General features: G+C 44.2%; 1 protein-coding gene across 4 annotated transcripts in view; it reads right to left on the minus strand.

Moving 5' to 3' along the window:
* The window catches only part of itga1 (integrin, alpha 1), a 68272-nt gene that overhangs the window by 38494 nt on the left and 9424 nt on the right, over positions 1-20354 (minus strand). For 3 of the 4 annotated variants that reach the window (XM_046369554.1, XM_046369552.1, XM_046369555.1), the window contains exon 2: positions 3127-3177. The exons of the other annotated variant lie outside the window; for it this stretch is intronic. In XM_046369554.1, the coding sequence (XP_046225510.1) occupies positions 3127-3177 (51 nt within the window). The remainder of the gene's footprint in view (positions 1-3126; positions 3178-20354) is intronic. 4 annotated transcript variants of the gene reach the window in all.

The raw sequence follows: 20354 nt of genomic DNA on the forward strand, positions 1-20354 counted from the left end.
GCAATTCATCTATTTGCTTAGTCACTGTTTGATGGATATGTAATTAAGCTACAAAGTCATCTCTACTCATAGATGTGGCTATTTATCTATAGGCCCTCGTCAATCTCTAAGTAAAGTAATTGGATGTGTGCGTCGGTTGTACTATCCGTTTTAATATACAATGAAGACTGGGCTGAGTAAACATAAGCTCACTCCTGTGGGTCAAGTCAAGTGTTAGCTGGAATGTGTGTAGGCAGAGGATGCTGTACATTAAACATGGACAACAATGGAAACCATACCGTAACATAATGCCTCAATTGAATGTCAATTGAAACCTCTCCGATTGACTTATTCATTCAAGTGGGACTATTCCCATTCATTCACTGTGTGTGGATGTAAATGTATATCGAGTCCACGGAGATGCCTGCCATGTCCGATTCCATATTGGAACTGGAACGTCCAGATGTATTCCTTGGAGCGCTGATTTTTATTGGCCCGGAACAAGGAATAGGAATAAAAGTCGCCGCCCACGGAATGACATAATACTCCCTGCCGGATGTCAAGGCTTTCATCCCAGAATCCCCCCTCCAATCAGGGGGACCGGGGTCGACACCAAACTCCCCATCCATCCCCAATTATGTTCTATCACACACCCACACCCTATTCCAAACCCACATCCAAACATTCACGACAGATGCATGCTCAAAAAGTGCTGATCAGCGGAGCTAACTTAAAGCACACAGCTGGGCCCTTGGCAGTCTAAAGGGAGCTGTGCTTGAATAGACATTTCACGGAGAGACTAAAAATACATCCCCCTCGTGATGTTACAGGGTTCACATCCTCTATCTCCCCATAGGCAACCTAAAGCAAATAGTCATGAGTGTAATTTGAGAGAGTCAGTGGGCAGCAAGGTTTGTGAGTAAACGGTCCACGGTCCACAATGAACTGTCGACGGTGAATTGATTTATAAACCAGACCCATGCTGTAGCAGATCGTCCCGTATGTGGTGCCAATGTGTAGACGATAGAACAATATACTGCATAAGCTTTGTTATCTCTGCGTGTACAATGTTGCAGTGGGCTTATCAAGGTTTTGGCGGACAACATGGGATGAGGAAAGAGAAGAACAGTTATCATGTCTGCGTGGCGATGGCAGATGAAGGGGATTACATGTCATAAACAATATCTAACTAACGTGCTTATTCTTTATCCTTTTATTGAATGATATAGTAACGTTTTACAAGCCGTTTTTAATTTCATACCTTGCCCATTTCTATGGAACGTTTCATAAGCCTCAGAGAAATAACAACCCACTTGGGATGCACTAAGCTGTTTCCTTTTCCTGCGAGACTGAAATACGTTGTAATGATCTGTACAACACACTGCATGATGCTCTGTTCTACACAGTAACACTGCTAAGTACAGCACATAGACAGACAATGGGATGAATTCTCTCAGAAGAGAGTGTATCAGAAGGCATCGGAAGTCCAGCTTCTGCCCTGATACTCGATATGGAAATGTCAGGGCTTTCTCACATGAGAGAGAGAGAGGAGAGAGGGAGAGAGAACCCCCAAATCCTCCTGGGCTAACAGGAATCTTTCACAGCAGCCCTGATCTCGGCTCAGGACATTATCCAGCTCACTTCCCAACGCTGAAATTGGATTGGAAACGGATGTGCCGAAGGAGAATGAGAAGATACACACACACACACACACACACACACACACACACACACACACACACACACACACACACACACACACACACACACACACACACACACACACACACACACACACACACACACACACACACACACACACACACACACACACACACACACACACACACACACACACACACACACACACACACACACACACACACACACACACACACACACACAAAACGCCACTTGGGATGCACTACGTAAGACTTTCAAACAGGTCAACATTCACAAGGCCGCAGGGCCAGACGGATTACCAGGATTTGTACTCCGAGCATGCGCTGACCAACTGGGAAGTGTCTTCACTGACATTTTCAAACTGTCCCGGACTGAGTCTGTTTCAAGCAGACCACCACAGTCCCTCTGCACGAAGAGCACTAAGGTAACCTCTCTGAATGACTACTGACCCGTCTGTAGCCATGAAGTGCTTTGAAAGACTGGTCAAGGCCCACATCAACAACATTATCCCAGAAACCCTAGACCCACTCCAGTTTGCATACCGGCCCAACAGATCCACAGATGATGCAATCTCCATTGCACTCCACACCGCCCTTTCCCACCTGGACAAAAGGAACACCTATGTGAGAATGCTATTCATTGACTACAGCTCAGAGTTCAACACCATAGTGCCCTCAAAGCTCATCACTAAGCTAAGGACCCTGGGACTAAACACCTCCCTCCGCAACTGGATCCTGGACTTTCTGACGGGCCGCCCCCAAGTGGTAAGGGGAGGTAACAACACAGCCGCCATGCTGATCCTCAACACGGAGACCCCTCAGGGGTGCGTGCTCAGTCCCCTCCTGTACTCACTGTCCACTCATGACTGCATGGCCAGGCATGACTCCAAAACCATTATTAAGTTTACAGATGACACAACAGTGGTAGGCCTGATCACCTCCAACAATGAGACAGCCTATAGGGAGGAGGTCAGAGACCTGGCCTTGTGGTCCCAGAATAAGAACTTTTCCCCCAACGCGATCAAAACAAAAGGAGATGATTGTGGGCTACAGGAAAAGGAGGATCGAGCACACCACCATTCTCATTGACAGTTTACACACTGATTTGGTGAGTGAGTTTAATAGGAAGTGCATTGGAGATGGTACCCACTGTGACTCTTAAAACCTACCCTAACCAGAAACAGTGGATAGATGGCGGCATTCACGTAAAACTGAAAGTGCGAACCACCGCATTTAACCTTGAAAAGATGATTGGGAATATGGCTGAATATAAACAGTGTAGCTATTCCCTCCACAGGGCAATCAAACAAGCGAAATGTCGGTATAGAGACAAAGTGTAGTCACAATTCAACGGCTCAGACACGAGACCTATGTGGCAGGGTCTGCAGGCAATTACAGACACAAAAAGAAAACCAGCCATATCACGGACACAGACGTCTTGCTTCCAGACAAACTAAACACCTACCTTTCCCGCTTTGAGGATACCAAGGACTGCGGGCCCCTCCTCTCCTTCTCCCTGCAGACGTGAGTAAGACATTTAAACACCATATTTTGCAAATAACTTCATAAAAAATCCTACAATGTGATTTTCTGGATTTTCTTTTCTCATTTTGTCTGTCATAGTTTAAGTGTACCTATGATGAAAATTACAGGCCTCTCTCGTCTTTTTAAGTGGGAGAACTTGCACAATTGGTGGCTGACTAAATACTTTTTTGCCCCACTGTATATCCATACACGCATGCATATATATATACACATATATACATACACATACTTATATAGACATACATACTTTTTAAAGAATATACCTTTATTATTATTCCCTGCAAACCTTTCCGCCGATCCCCCAATTGGAGTAAACTAATAAACACTTCTGCTTCTACCTTCAATCCATACATACTCATCTCTTCAGTGGGTCATATGATTGAGTGTTGTCTGGCCCAGGAGTGTGAACGTGAACGGAAAGGCTCTGGAGCAACGAACCGCCCTTGCTGTCTCTGCCTGGCCGGTTCACATCTTTCCGCTGGGATTCTCTGCCTCTAACCCTATTACAGGGGCTGAGTCACTGGCTTACTAGGGCTCTTTCATACCGTCCCTAGGAGGGGTGCGTCACTTGAATGGGTTGAGTCACTGATGTGATCTTCCTGTCTGGCTTGGCTCCCCCTCTTGGGTTGTGCCTTGACGGAGAACTTTGTGGGCTATACTCGGCCTTGTCTCAGGATGGTAAGTTGGTGGTTGAAGATATCCCTCTAGTGGTGTGGGGGCTGTGCTTTGGCAAATTGGGTGGGGTTATATCCTTCCTGTTTGGCCCTGTCCGGGGGTGTCCTCGGATGGAGCCACAGTGTCTCCTGACCCCTCCTGTCTCAGCCTCCAGTATTTATGCTGCAGTAGTTTATGTGTCGGGGGGCTAGGGTCAGTTTGTTATATCTGGAGTACTTCTCCTGTCCTATCTGGTGTCCTGTGTGAATTTAAGTATGCTCTCTCTAATTCTCTCTTTCACTCTTTCTTTCTCTCTCTCGGAGGACCTGAGCCCTAGGACCATGCCTCAGGACTACCTGACATGATGACTCCTTGCTGTCCCCAGTCCACCTGGCTGTGCTGCTGCTCCATTTTCAACTGTTCTGCCTGTGATTATTATTATTTGACCATGCTGGTCATTTATGAACATTTGAACATCTTGGCCATGTTCTGTTACAATCTCCACCCGGCACAGCCAGAAGAGGACTGGCCACCCCACATAGCCTGGTTCCTCTCTAGGTTTCTTCCTAGGTTTTGGCCTTTCTAGGGAGTTTTTCCTAGCCACTGTGCTTCTACACCTGCATTGCTTGATATCAGCTGATGTACGAAGGGCTATATAAATCCATTTGATTTGATTTGATTTACCGACATATTCCATCGCTCCCTATCCCAGTCTGCTGTCCCCACATGTTTCAAGATGGCCACCATTGTTCCTGTACCGAAGAAGGAAAAGATAACTGAACTAAATTACTATTGCCCCGTAGCACTAACTTCTGTCATCATGAAGTGCTTTGAGAGACTAGTCAAGGATCATATCACCTACACCTTACCTGCCACCCTAGACCCACTTCAGTTTGCATACTGCCCCAACAGGTCCACAGACGATGCACAATGCCCTATCCCATCTGGACAAGAGGAATACCTACAGTATGTAAGAATGCCGTTCATTGTCTACAGCTCAGCATTCACTCAGCATTGAGGCTCTGGGTCTCAATCCCGCCCTGTGCCCTGGACTTTCTGATGGGCCGCCCCCAGGTGGCCAGGTGGTGAAGGCAGGAAACAACATCTCCACTTCAATGATCCTCAACAATGGGGCCCCACAAGGGTGCGTGCTCAGCCCCCTCCTGTACTCCCTGTTCACCCATGACTGCGTGGCCTTGCACACCTCCAACTCTATCATCAAGTTTGCAGATGACACAACAGTAGTGGGCTTGATTACCAACAACGACGAGACAGCCTACAGGGAGGAGGTGAGGGCACTCGGAATGTGGTGTCAGGAAATAACCTCTCACTCAACGTCAACAAAGGAGATGATCGTGGACTTCAGGAAACAGCAGAGAGAGCAACCCCTCTATCCACTTTGACGGGACAGCAGTGGAGAAGGTGAAACGTTTTAAGTTCCTCGGCGTACACATCACGAACAAACTGAAAAAGTCCACCCACAGAGACAGTGTGGTGAAGAAGGCGCTGTTCCAACCTCAGGAGGCTGAAGAAATTTAGCTTGTCACCTAAAGCAATCACAAACTTTTACAGATGCACAATTGAGAGCATCCTATTGGGCTGTATCACCGCCTGGTATGGCAACTGCACCGCCCTCAACCGCAAGGCTCTCCAGAGGGTGGTGCGGTCTGCACAACGCATCACCGGGGGAAAACGACCTGCCCTCCAGGACACCTACAGCACCCGATGTCACAGGAAGGCCAAAAAGATAACCAAGGACAACAAACACCCGAGCGAGCCACTGCCTTTTCACCCCGCTACCATCCAGAAGGCGAGGTCAGCATAGGTGCATCAAAGCTGGGACAGAGACTGAAAAACAGCTTCTATCTCAAGGCCATCAGAGTGTTAAACAGCCATCACTAACACAGAGAGGCTGCTGCCTAAATACAGACTCGAATCATTGGCCACTAAAATAAATGGATCACTAGTCACTTTAAATACTGCCACTTTAATAATGTTTACATATCTTACATTACTCATCTCATATGTATATACTGTATTTTATATCATCTATTGTATCTGGCCTATTCTGCCTGGTCATTGCTCACCCATATATTTACATGTGTATATTCTTATTCCGTCCCTTTAGATTTGTGTGTATTAGGTAGTTGTTGTTGAATTGATTACTTAGATATTAGATATTACTGCACTGTCGGAGACTAGAAGCACAAGAATTTCGCAACACTAGCATTATCATCTGCTAACCATGTGTATGTGACCAATCAAATTTGATTTGATTTGACAGGCTGTAGTGGACCAAGTTGAGAGCTTCAAGTTCCTTGGCGTCCACATCACCAACAGGAGACTGAAAAGATTTGGCACGGGTCCTCAGATCCTCAAAAGGTTCTACATCTGCACCATCGAGAGCATCCTGACTGGTTGCATCACTGCCTGGTATGGCAACTGCTTGGCCTCCAACCGCAAGACACTACAGAGGGTAGTGCATTTGGCCCAGTACATCACTGGAGTCAAGCTTCTATACCAGGCGGTGTCAGAGGAAGGCTCTAAAAAGACTCCAGCCACCCTAGTCATAGACTGCTCTCTCTGCTACCGCACGGCAAGCGGTACCGGAGCGCCAAGTCTAGATCCAAAATGCTTCTTAACAGCTTCTCCCCTCAAGCCATATAAGAGTCCTGAACAGCTAATCAAATGGATACCTAGACTATTTGCATTGCTACCCCCTCCCCCCGCCCCTTCTTTTACACTGCTGCTACTCTCTGTCTACTGTCTATGCATAGTCACTTTAATAACTCTACCTACATGTACATATTACCTAAATCTTCCTGACTAACCACGCACGTCGTCCTTAAGAAAAACACCAAGCATCCATTGCTTGTTGCCTTCCTGGCCTAGATCAGAAGAACATTTAGTGGGGAAATAAGCATGTCTTGGAGGAGAACAACATGGCAATACAGTGGAGGCTCTGTAAGAGCATTGCGTGTTGCCCTGCTATAGCTGAGGATTGTGGTTAATGTGAACGAGCTGCCCCGTGCAGCCTGCACATCATCTCAGTGTGACGCCAGGGTGATGGATGGGCCCTAACCTAGCCTGCTGGGGGGTGAGAGGATATAGGGTCTGGTCTGATCACTGCTCTGGTGCAGTCTGATGCACAGATGATGCTAGGCTGAAGCACACACAGAAACACACGGCCGGATGCACAAAACGGATGCACAAAACATGCGTGCACCCACGCACACACACACTTTGTCACCACTCAGGGGTCTTGAGAATCTGCTGTCTACTGCTGATCCTGGCGTGTGTGTGTGTGTGTGTGTGTGTGTGTGTGTGTGTGTGTGTGTGTGTGTGTGTGTGTGTGTGTGTGTGTGTGTGTGTGTGTGTGTGTGTGTGTGTGTGTGTGTGTGTGTGTGTGTGTGTGTGTGTGTGTGTGTGTGTGTGTGTGTGTGTGTGTGCGCGCGCGCGCGCGTGTGTGTGCAATGGTGGGGTGTTGATATGACATCTGGAACACCAGAGAAAATACCATGGACTGTGTTCTCTGTTTTCAAAGCATTGTGTTACAAAGGATTACTTAGTTTAACACCATCAAGAGGCACACCAGCACAATTTTCCATAACCAAATAATTACATTTCCATCAGAAGATTCCATAAGAATTCCATAAATACCACATGAAAACGACAAACACATTTGTTTTGCCCAGTATCCACCAGCCTATGTGTTGCCTTTTGAAGAGCTCGACTTTCCTCTGCACTGAGCTGCTTATTTGTGAACCTAATGGCCCTGGCTGCTCTAACTGGTGTCTGGCCTCTCTTTAGCCTCTCTTTAGCCTCTCTTTAGCCTCTCTTTTCCCCACTGTTGTAGTTCATGTTGTTGTGCTAAAGTGAAGATAATGTAATCTACCTCCATCCACCTACTTCATCATTCCTCCTTCACCTCCTCCTCCCACCATCCTCCTCCCTCTTCTCACCCCAACAACCCTAGATCTCCTGCCCACCCCTTCCCCTCTCTCCCTCACCCCACTTCCCCTCTGCTCCTTCCTGATGCCCCACAACAACTGCACACGGCACACTGTCAGGTCACATGACGGAAAAATACTCTCCACTATAAAGTTACTCATACCCATTGCAGACAGAAGATGTGGTATATTATGTGTAAAAAAAATGTAAGGAATGTTTATACACAGCAAATTCTCCAGTGGTAAATCAAAACTGATGGTGTTAAATTAACACTGTGCTTAGTGCTGATGCTGTTACACTTTGTCAGTGTTAGGGAATTAACACTTTGTGTTATGCAGTACGTCATACAGCCTTTTTAACACTAGGAAGGGTATGTAGCTTGCACCAATGATCATATAGTATTTTTAAAGTTTTTTGGTTTTTTTAAACAAAATCATGTTTTTCGTGATTGGATGATATTTGAAGGAAACCTGTTGCTTCTCCATTGATAAAGTTTGATCATAAAGTTACTGGTCCCCTACCCCATGTCACACACTTGGATTCATTATTAAGGGCTTGTAAGTAATCATTTCACTGCCTGTTGCATTCGGGGCACGTTTCAAATACAATTTGATTGGATTATTAAGGAGACAAGGCGACATCACTTTCACACTCATTTTGTGTAAGAGTCCGTGTGTGAAAGGGATATCAGAAACCTCTGCAGAATAAATCATCATCCTGCAATTATTGAAGTGAACGGAACAGAACGGTCATCTCTCAGAAAACCTCAACAGGTACAGCTTTAACATCTGGGACCTTGAGGTCGCTTGATGAGCTGACCCCGAAATGTGCCGTCACACCTGCTCCAGCCCCACCAGAGAGTCCCGGCTGTTATTGAAAATATTTTAATGGGAGAAACTCTGCTTTTTTCCCTATTATGTTTCATTAGATGGGGATTATTCCAACACAACACACCAGGAAGCTCAAACGCTACTGCCAGGAAGTAACATGTTTTTCTCTCCCTCAAAACAAACCAGGGCTGTACAACAGGGCCAATCAAATAGAAATCATTGTTTTCTTGGTCAAGTTGAACACAGAGGCAAATCACATGATCTGATCCAAATAAAATACAAAATATGAAAATATGTAAATTATTATTTTAATATGTTGGTAACCCCGGTGGTGGGAAAAAGTACCGAATTGTCATTCTTGAATAATAAAACCGTCCTTATATTAAGCAAACCAGATGGCACAATTTTCTTTTTTCTTTTTTTAAATTGACGGATAACACATAATTTACAAACAAAGCATTTGTGTTTACTGAGTCTACCAGATCGAAAGCGGTGGGGATGACAAGGGAAGTTCTCTTGATAAGTGCGTGCATTTAATCATTTTCTGTCCCTCTAAGCATTCAAAATGTAACAAGTAAGTACTTTCGGGTGTAAGGGAAAATGTATGGAGTAAAAAGTACATTATTTTCTTTAGGAATGTAAGTGAAGTAAAAGTAAAAGTAGTCAAAAAATATAAATAGTCAAGTCAAATACAGATCAACCAAAAAACTACTTAAGTAGTATTTTAAATATTTACTTACGTACTTTACACCACTGGGTAACCCGTTGTATAAAAGTGATAATGCTCTCGAAGCCGGCGTTTGGAGGATATATTGGCATCTGCTCGCTGTGTGTGTGTGTGTGTGTGTGTGTGTGTGTGTGTGTGTGTGTGTGTGTGTGTGTGTGTGTGTGTGTGTGTGTGTGTGTGTGTGTGTGTGTGTGTGTGTGTGTGTGTGTGTGTGTGTGTGTGTGTGTGTGTGTGTGTGTGTGTGTGTGTGTGGTTCATGTCAAACTTATGTGGATGTGGGTTTGTCAGATTGTTTGAAGTGGGTGAACCATGTAAATTGTGCCATAGTGTGTATTTATGTGAATTCCAGACAGACATTTCCTTCATTGCTGGGTTTGCGAAGCCCTTGTGACTACAGTACAGTGAAGTCAGATGATAATGTCTTCACATGGCCTTGGTCTGCACACACTATCCATCTCTGAGGAACTTGAGTCTGCATGTCCAAGAGCCGTCTACACTGAACAAAAATATAAACACAACATGCAACAATTTCAAAGATTTTTACTGAGTTACAGTTCATATAAGGAAATCAAGGCCTTATTCAATGGATTTCATGTGACTGGGAATACAGACACGCATCTGTTGTTCACAGATACCTTAATAAAAAAGGTAGAGTGTAGATCAGAAAACCAGTCAGTATCCGATGTGACCACAATGTGCCTCATGCAGCGCGACATCTCCTTCGCATAGAGTTGATCAGGCTGTTAATTGTGGCTTGTGGAATGTTGTCCCACTCCTCTTCAATGGCTGTGAAAAGTCGCTGGATATTGCCAGGAACTGGAACATGCTGTCGTACATGCGTAGATCCAGAGCATCCCAAACCTGCTCAATGGATGACATGTCTGGTAAGTATGCAGGCCATGGAAGAAATGGGACATTTTCAGCTTCCAGGAATTGTGTAGAGATCCTTGCGACATGGGGCCGTGCATTATCCTCCTGAAACATGAGGTGATGGCGGTGGATGAAAGAGACGACAATGGGCCTCGGGATCTCTTCACGGTATCTCTGTGCATTCAATTTGCCATTGATAAAATGCAATTGTGTTCGTTGTTACGATGCCAAACTGCAGTCAGGTGCATGCAGATGTGCTTCCCTGAGACAGTTTCTGACTGTTTTTGCAGAAATTCTCCGGGAGTGCAAAACCAGTTTCACCACCTGTCTGGGTGGACGGTCTCAGACAACCCTGCAGATGAAGAAGTCGGATGTGGGGGTCCTGGGCTGGTGTGGATACACATGGTCTGCGGTTGTGAGGCCGGTTGGAAATACTGCCAATTTCTCTAAAATGACATTGGTAGAAAAGTTAACATTCAATTCTCTGGCAAAAGCACTGGTGGACATTCCCACAGTCAGCATGCCCATTGCTTGCTCCCTCAAAACTTGAGACATCTGTGGCATTGTGTTGTATGACAAAACTGCACATTTTAGAGTGGCCTTTTATTGCCCCCAGCACAAGGTTCACTTAGGTAATGATCATGCTGTTTAATCCTCTTCTTGATATGCCGATATGCCACATCTGTCAGGTGGATGGATTATCTTGACAAAAGATAAAATGCTCACTAACAGGGATGTAAACAAATCTGTGCACAACATTTTATGCAACTTTTTTGTGCAAATGGAACATTTCTGGGATCTTTTAATTCAGCTCATGAAACATGATGTACACTTCACATGATGTGTTTATATTTTTGGTCAGTATATATCCAAAGCCGAGGGGCGATGCATTCTATGGAAAATAATGAACGCCGAGATGTTCCACGGCACGCTAGCGGAGCTGAGATTAGGAGCACACTCTTAAAGGGAGTGCTCCTAATCGCAGCTTGTTACCTGTATAAAAGACACCTGTCCACAGAAGCAATCAATCAATCAGATTCCAAACTCTCCACCATGGCCAAGACCAAAGAGCTCTTCAAGGATGTCAGGGACAAGATTGTAGACCTACACAAGGCTGGAATGCGCTACAAGACCATCACCAAGCAGCTTGGTGAGAAAGTGACAACAGTTGGTGCGATTTTTTCGTAAATGGAAGAAACACAAAAGAACTGTCAATCTCCCTCGGCCTGGGGCTCCATGCAAGATCTCATCTCATGGAGTTGCAATTATCATGAGAACGGTGAGGAATCAGCCCAGAACTACACGGGAGGATATTGTCAATGATGTCAAAGCAGCTGGGACCATGTCATCAAGAAAACAATTGGTAACACACTACTCCGTGAAGGACTGAAATCCTGCAGAGCCTGCAAGGTCCCCCTGCTCAAGAGAGCACATATACATGCCGATCTGAAGTTTGCCAATGAACATCTGAATGATTCAGAGGACAACAGGGTGAAAGTGTCATGGTCAGATGAGACCAAAATGGAGCTCTTTGGCATCAACTTAACTCGCCGTGTTTGGAGGAGGAGGAATGCTGCCTATGACCCCAAGAACACCATCCCCACCGTCAAACATGGAGGTGGAAACATTATGCTTTGGGGGTGTTTTTCTGCTAAAGGGACAGGACAACTTCACCGCATCAAAGGGACGATGGAAGGGGCCATGTATCGTCAAATCTTGGGTGAGAACCTCCTTCCCTCAGCCAGGGCATTGAAAATGGGCCGTGGATGGGTATTCCAGCATGACAATGACCCAAAACACACGGCCAAGGCAACAAAGGAGTGGCTCAAGAAGAAGGACATTAAGGTCCTGGAGTGGCCTAGCCAGTCTTCAGACCTTAATCCCATAGAAAATCTGTGGAGGAAGCTGAAGGTTCGAGTTGCCAAACGTCAGCCTCGAAACCTTAATGATTTGGAGAAGATCTGCAAAGAGGAGTGGGACAAAATCCCTCCTGAGATGTGTGCAAACCCGGTGGCCAACTACAAGAAACGTCTGACCTCTGTGATTGCCAACAAGGGTTTTGTCACTAAGTACTAAGTCATGTTTTACAGAGGGGTCAAATACTTATTTCCCTCATTAAAATGCAAATCCATTTATAACATTTTTGACATATGTTTTTCTGTACTTTTTTGTTGTTATTCTGTCTCTCACTGTTCAAATTAACCTACCATTAAAATTATAGACTGATCATTTCTTTGTCAGTGGGCAAACGTACAAAATCAGCAGGGGATCAAATACTTTTCCCCCCTCACTGTAGTAGTTGCATTTGCATTTGTTTAGGCTGTTTTCTAGAGACTTTTATTTGAACACATTCATAACAATGAACTAATGATGTGTTCGATTTCACCTGACAAAGGTCACCGTTGTTGAGGAGGAGCTAGCCAACAACACAGCTAGCACAATCACTTACCGGGGGCAAACTACCTGCCCTCCAGGACACCTACACCACCCGATGTCACAGGAAGGCCATAAAGATCAAGAACAACAACCACCCGAGCCACTGCCTGTTCACCCCGCTATCATCCAGAAGGCGAGCTCAGTACAGGTGCATCAAAGCTGGGACCGAGAGACTGAAAAACAGCTTCTATCTCAAGGCCATCAGACTGTTAAACAGCCACCACTAACATTGAGTGGCTGCTGCCAACACACTGACTCAACTCCAGCCACTTTAATAATGGGAATTGATGGGAATTGATGTAAAATATATCACTAGCCACTTTAAACAATGCTACTTAATATAATGTTTACATACCCTACATTATTTATCTCATATGTATACGTATATACTGTACTCTATATCATCTACTGCATCTTTATGTAATACATGTATCACTAGCCACTTTAAACTATGCCACTTTGTTTACATACTCATCTCATATGTATATGCACCAATTTGTAAGTCGCTCTGGATAAGAGCGTCTGCTAAATGACTTAAATGTAAATGTATATACTGTACTCGATACTATCTACTTCATCTTGCCTATGCCGCTCTGTACCATCACTCATTCATATATCTTTATGTACATATTCTTTATCCCTTTACACTTGTGTGTATAATGTAGTAGTTTTGGAATTGTTAGCTAGATTACTCGTTGGTTATTACTGCATTGTCGGAACTAGAAGCACAAGCATTTCGCTACACTCGCATTAACATCTGCTAACTATGTGTATGTGACAAATAAAATGTGATTTGATTTAAAACTGAAGCTGGAAAGGCTGTAAACAACCTGCACTTCAATTCATTTGACCTGTTTTCTATTGAAATTTCTTTGCATATATCATTATACATTTGTATTTTTTACCTTTATTTAACTAGGCAAGTCAGTTAAGAACAAATTCTTATTTTCAATTACAGCCTAGGAACAGTGGGTTAACTGCCTGTTCAGGGGCAGAACAACAGATTTGTACCTTGTCAGCTCGGGGATTTGAACTTGTAACCTTCTGGTTACTAGTCCAACGCTCTATCCATTAGGCTACCCTGCCGCCCCATGATGCTGATTCATGATTTCGACTGGCTGAGTGAAGCTGCCTGCCTGCCTGCCTGCCTGCCTGCCTGTCTGTTCATTATTATGGGACAGCAGGAGATCGAATCTGAATATTGAAACAATTTTGCAAATGTCAGAGAGACAGCAAGGTTTATGTGTGCTATTGAAAACAAATTGTTAGTTTAAAAGAAATGGGAGATAATGTCTACATGCTTTTTAGAGTGGAGATCAAGTTTATAAATTGTTTGGCTGGGCTGATGAGACAGTGGATTGTGCAGTGAGATGGAACAGAGTAAATAGGCATTTTAACATTATAGCATTAGCTGGTAGTAACTTGTGGAATAGACACCGGCTGGAATGCGGTTTTATCCAATCAGCGTCCAGGATTTGACCCACCAGTTGTATAACGGGAAATAATGTACACTAGAATGACCTTCAAGACAATCAAAAACAAGTATTCAACAATGCCTTGATATATCCAGTCATAGTCTCTCACACTCAATGAGCTTCTAAGAATGATCCAGCATGGACACCTGGAGAATTCTTAGAACAGTGTGTGAGAGAGATTGGAACTACATAGCGGAGTTTACATGTCCAAGAGCATTGTGTGTCCATGCTGCTATGGCATACTTCATAGAACATCAGCGTGTGTAAGAGGAAATACATTTGACTGCAAAGTCGATAACTAGCGTCGACCACAGACTCCGAGGTGTGATTGTCGAGACATGGCTTGACCGCGTGCATATGAGCACAGATTCGTAAGAAACATGATGACACACGATGTCAGCGCCAGCCTCCCCTGCAGCTTTAATACGTTTTCAAACCGTTTCTCAGACAGAACATCCTGCAGCTTTCTCACACATTTATGCATCCTGCTCAACACTTCCTCTCCTGGCTGCAACTCAGCATCAAAGGTACAAACAAGAAACAAAAAACTGAAGTAGACAACATAGCTGCAATGTTGAATGCTAAGAATCTTAAATGTTTAATTTCGTGGTGCACCTAGGAGAGGCACTAACAAACACTAACAAACTGATTAACAAATGTAGGAAAGGCTCTCGGTTAGCCTTAAACAAGCATTGGATGAGATTTATCCAGTCTGTGGATAGGCAATTATTTTTTATGGTGCGAGCCAGCGACGTTCCTGCTTGTGTCTACTGCCAAACTGCAGTGTGTATTTGTTAACTTGATGGAAACTTGTGCCCCTGCCATATCTGATATGCCTACGACCCACAATCTGCCAGCAAAACAACAAAACGATTACAACTGTGTACATAAACATGCTGCCTGCACTCAGAATTCTTCCTTTGCTTGATAGCCTTACAGCCACCTCAGCAATAGGAAGCGGCAGTAGCACTTTTCTTGATCTTCTATCTACTAACCATCACTGTCAATGAACATAAAGTAACAGTACATCAACATCATGATACACAAAAACAGATGTTCACCTAACAACTCACTTGAGGTTTAGGTTTCCTCACAGCACGATTGTTATATTTTGCATTCAACACAAACGTTTTGATAGTTCTGAATCAATTATGTGTATAGACATTAAATTCCTTCAAGTATTATAGTTAGCTGCTTTCCAAGCCAGTACTTGTGTATGTTGGCATGTACTAACAGTGATGTTTGATCATTAGCTCATTTGGTGTTTGATATTCCAAAGCTAAACACTTCCACAAGGTAATTTTTCTTAATGGGAAACATCACTATTGCGGGCTCTTAAAAGCTTTGCAAACACCAGCTGTGTATGAAATCTGTGAATACATAGGATCTGCTTCCAGGAGTCAAACTCCATGCTTGTTACAGTAGATACTATCCCCTGGATACACATTTTCTTGGATATTTTACCCGATGTCATGTTTCACTATTTACACGTTATTTGTTTACTGGTTATAGATCACATCAAGTCATATGTATTCTGATATTTCAGTTCTCATATTTCGTTTCTGTGACCACTACACCACATTGATGTAACCTCACAAATAAACCCTTCCTGATATCTAGTTTTCGGTTCTCACAACAACAACAAAAAAAATACTTGTTGTAAGAAACAATAAGCTTCTTGCTTCCAGTGTTTCATTTAGGCCGATAAAAGAGAAGACAGAAGACAGTGGTTCGGCCCGTCAAACGGACAGTAAAGGAATGTATTTTTTTAAGCTCCAAGTACGGAGAGAGTCGGTTCAGAGTGAGGTCTTCTGGGAGATCTGGAGCATCCGTCAGGGGATGCTCTGGATTTACGACCGACCACGCAGAGGGGAGATAGGGGAGACTGCCAATGTCCTGGTAAGGGTAAGGGAAGGGAGTGGACGTCTGTCTGTTGGACAAAGCTTGACCATTTCTCTCATCAGACCTGGGTTCAAATACTATTTGCTTTCTTTCAAGTAGCTACGGTTGAAGTCAGAAGTTTATATACACTTCGGTTGGAGTCATTAAAACTCATTTTTCAACCACTCCAAACATTTCTTGTTAACAAACTATAGTTTTGGCAAGTCAGTTAGGACATCTACTTTGTGCATGACACAAGTCATTTTTCCAACAATTGTTTACAGACATATTATTTCACTTATCACAATTTCAGTGGGTCAGAAGTTTCCATACACTAAATTGACTGTGCCTTTAAACAGCTTGGAAAATTCCAGAAAATTATGTCATGGATTTAGAAGCTTCTGATAGGCATTGACATCATTTGAGTCAGTAGAAGGTGTACCTGTGGATGTATTTCAAGGCCTACCTTCAAACTCAGTGCCTCTTTGCTTGACATCATGGGAAAATCAAAAGAAATCAGCAAAGATCTCAGAAAAAATGGTAGCCCTCCACAAGTCTGGTTCATCCTTGGGAGCAATTTCCAAATGCCTGAAGATACCACGTTCATCTGTACAAACAATAGTATGCAAGTATATACACCATGGGACCACATAGCCATCATACTGCTCGGGAACAACAGCAAAGGACCTTGTGAAGATGCTGGAGGAAACAGGTACAAAAGTATCTATACCCACAGTAAAACAAGTCCCATATTGATATAACCTGAAAGGCCGCTCAGCAAGGAAGAAGCCACTGTGCCAAAACCGCCATAAAAAAAGCCAGACTGCACATGGGGACAAAGATCATACTTTTTGGAGAAATGTCACCTAGTCTGATGAAACAAAAATAGAACTGTTTGGCCAAAATGACCATCGTTATGTTTGGGGGAAAAAGGGGGAGGCTTGCATGCTGAAGAACACCATCCCAACCGTGAAGCACGGGGATGGCAGCATCATGTCGTGGGGGTGCTTTGCTGCAGGAGAGACTGGTGCACTTCACAAAATAGATGGCATCATGAGGAAGGGGAATTATGAGGATATATTGAAGCAACATCTCAAGACATCAGTCAGGAAGTTAAAGCAAATGGGTCTTCCAAATGGACAATGACCCCTAGCATACGTCCAAAGTTGTGTCAAAATGGCTTAAGGACAACAATGTCTAGGTATTGGAGTGGCCATCACAAAGCCCTGACATCAATCCTATGGAAAATTTGTGGGCAGAACTGAAAAAGCGTGTGCGAGCAAGGAGGCCTACAAACCTGACTCAGTTACACCAGCTCTGTCAGAAGGAATGGGCCAAAATTCACCCAACTTATTGTGAGAAGCTTGTGCAATGCTACCATATACTAATTGAGTGTATGCAAACTTCTGACCCACTGGGAATGTGATGAAAAAAAAGCTGAAATAAATCATTATCTCTATTATTCTGACATTTCACATTCTTAAAATAAACTGGTGATCCTAACTGACCTAAAACAGGGAATTTTACAAGGATTAAATGTCAGGAGTTTTGAAAATCTGAGTTTAAATGTATTTGGCTAAGGTGTATGTAAACTTCAGACTTCAACTGTATATAGTTTGATTTGGCCTGCCTAGAGTGCTGGTTGAGGGCAGAGGCGGGACTCCCAATACCAGGACCTTGGTTAGGGTGAGGGATTGGCCATTTTTCTGTTGGACAAAGCTTGACTATCTTTCCCTCTCCCCCTCTTCTGTTATACCCTGACCTGGGTTGAAATTCTTTCTAATACCTTTGTTGAACCTGCCTAGAGTGCCAGATGGGCGATTTTAACTTTTGGGACTACTTCCTTGGTTCCATTGCATGAGGCAATGGAGTGGAGTTCACCAGATTAAAATAAATTATATTATCCTATTTTTGGCATATACAGTGCATATCAAATTAGCAACGGTTGCAATCATTTGCTGTGGGTCTGTGGATTCAGCCAGTCTCCTTTTCTCCAGACTCATAAATTCAGCCAGAGCACTACTGTCTAAAGACAAACCGACCAGCTTCCACCCCACTTATCTTCTAACAGCCAGTGAATTAGTAATTTAATCAAATCAGCTGCAGCATAGTTCCATACATAAATCAGCCTTCAGACAGTGAAATAAATGTAGACTGTCCATTTTATCTAGGGGAGTAGAGATAGATACACTGCAGTGCCTATACACACAGGCTGAAATATGGCGAAGGGAAAATGTCACTCCTCTAAAGAATGCTGAGGATTCTCTTTGCATAGACTTCAGTTGACAGACATATGGTTTGTTGTCTGCTCTGCTACGTGCAGATCCACCCGATTGCGACGATAGAGGGAGCCACCAACATCCACCCGGTAAGAATGTGGTGCAACTCTCTATAAGCACTTACCCAGCCTCCAAAGTTCTGTATGTCTCTCAGCAGCGGATTCATCCTTATCGTTTCGCCCACCTCCAGCTCTGGTAGGTCTCGAGCCGTCAGGTCATAGAAGCACTTGGAGAGCTGCTTTCTGTGGTGCAGTTTGTCCGTGACCATGTCGCAGGGCTCAAATAGCTTGTTAGCTACGGGGATGGTAGTCTTCAGAAGGCGTTGCACTGGGCTGCTGTCCATGTTTTCGGTGGGTGTTCCTCAACTGTAAGATGGCTTTCCAGGGGTCGTTGCTGTCATGCAAGCCCCTGTGTAATAGGTTTTTTGCAATCTTGACAGCTGACTCTGCTTTGCATTTGCCTTTGGGTGTCTTGGAGAGGTGGTCCTGTGGTCAAACTCCCATTCTGAGGCGAAACGCTTGAACTTTTTAGTGAATTGGGGGCCATTGTCCGTGCTGACCTTGTCAGGTTGGCTCTGCCTTGCAAACTGCGACCTTCTTCATCTCTGTAGACAAGTCAGGGAGCAGTTCAATTTCTCAAAAGTGAGAGTTGTGATCAACAATGACAAGATAGTCCTTTTGTCCGTGGCTGAATAAGTCCATGCTGACGATTTGCCAGGCCCTTGTGGGAAGTTTGTGTGACATCATGGTTTCCTTTGGCTGTTCATGAGGGTACTCGTTGCATGTGGTACAGCTGCTGGCAAAGTCTTTCATTTATGCTTGTTTCACATGTCTGGCGGTAGCATGCGTCACCTAAAACTGGAGTGTATGCGGGTAAGCATCTCTGGATGTAGTGATTTGGGGATAATGATCTTCTGACCTCCGAACAAGATGCCATTTTGCACGCTGATCTCATCTCGAAAGGCCCAGTAATCTCTCACTGTGAAAGGTGTCTCCTATTTCAGGTACGGCCATGGACCATGGACTTCAGTGACTGTAGGTGTTCGTCCTTGTCAGTGTGTTGCCTGATCTGGGCTAGGCAGTGATCTGTCACATTTAAGTAGTCTGTCTGATTGATTTGTTTAACATCTTGTTGTTCCTGCTGTAGTGAACAGATGGCATGCCGCTGATAGGCAGTGTCTCTGCCTGTACATTGTGCTGTTGCACTGCTCAGTGTCTCACTGATGTACATATCTGGTCCTGGCTTGTAGATGACCTTCAGGCTGTAGGTTTGCAGAGTCGGGAGCATGCTTTGAAGCCTTTTGGGCGCATTGAGAAGAGATTTACTGAATATGTCAATGAGCTGGCAGGAGAAGACAATGCTGAGGCACTCTTTCTCAATTTGTGCATAGTTTTGTTCGGTGGAGGTGAGTGCTCTCGCTTCAAACACAACGGGCTGGCCTTCCTGGATAAGGCAGCATACAAGTCCAATTTGGCTGGAGTTGCTCTGGATTTTGACAGGCTTCGTGACGTCGCATTAGCGCAACACTGGCATGGATGAAGTCAGAGATTTCATCTCTGGCACTGCGGCCTCATGTTTCAAATCAAATCAAAATCTAATCAAATTTGATTTGTCACATGCGCCGAGTACAACAGTGAAATGCTTACTTACAAGCCCTTAACAACAATGCAGTTTTAAGAAAATACCTAAAAAAGTCAGAGAAAGAATAACAAATAATTAGTGAAAGAGCAGCAGTAAATAACAATAGTGGGGCTATATACAGGGGGTACCGGTACAGAGTCAATGTGCGGGGGCACCGGCGTCATGGTAACTGAGGTAATATGTACATGTAGGTAGAGTTATTAAAGTGACTATCCATTGATAATAGCAGAGAGTAGCAGCAGCGTAGAAGAGGGGGGATAATGCAAATAGTCTGGGTTTGGGTAGCCAGTGCCATGGTGTGTCTTTGTCCAGCAATCCGCGCAGAAGCTCATAGACTGCTGATAGGTGTGGCATGAACTTTGCAAGATAGTTTGCAAAGCCGATGAGAAGCTGCTTTCCTTTTT

This window comes from Oncorhynchus gorbuscha, linkage group LG11 (assembly GCF_021184085.1).
Source record: "Oncorhynchus gorbuscha isolate QuinsamMale2020 ecotype Even-year linkage group LG11, OgorEven_v1.0, whole genome shotgun sequence".
Classification (NCBI taxonomy): Eukaryota; Metazoa; Chordata; class Actinopteri; order Salmoniformes; family Salmonidae; genus Oncorhynchus; species Oncorhynchus gorbuscha.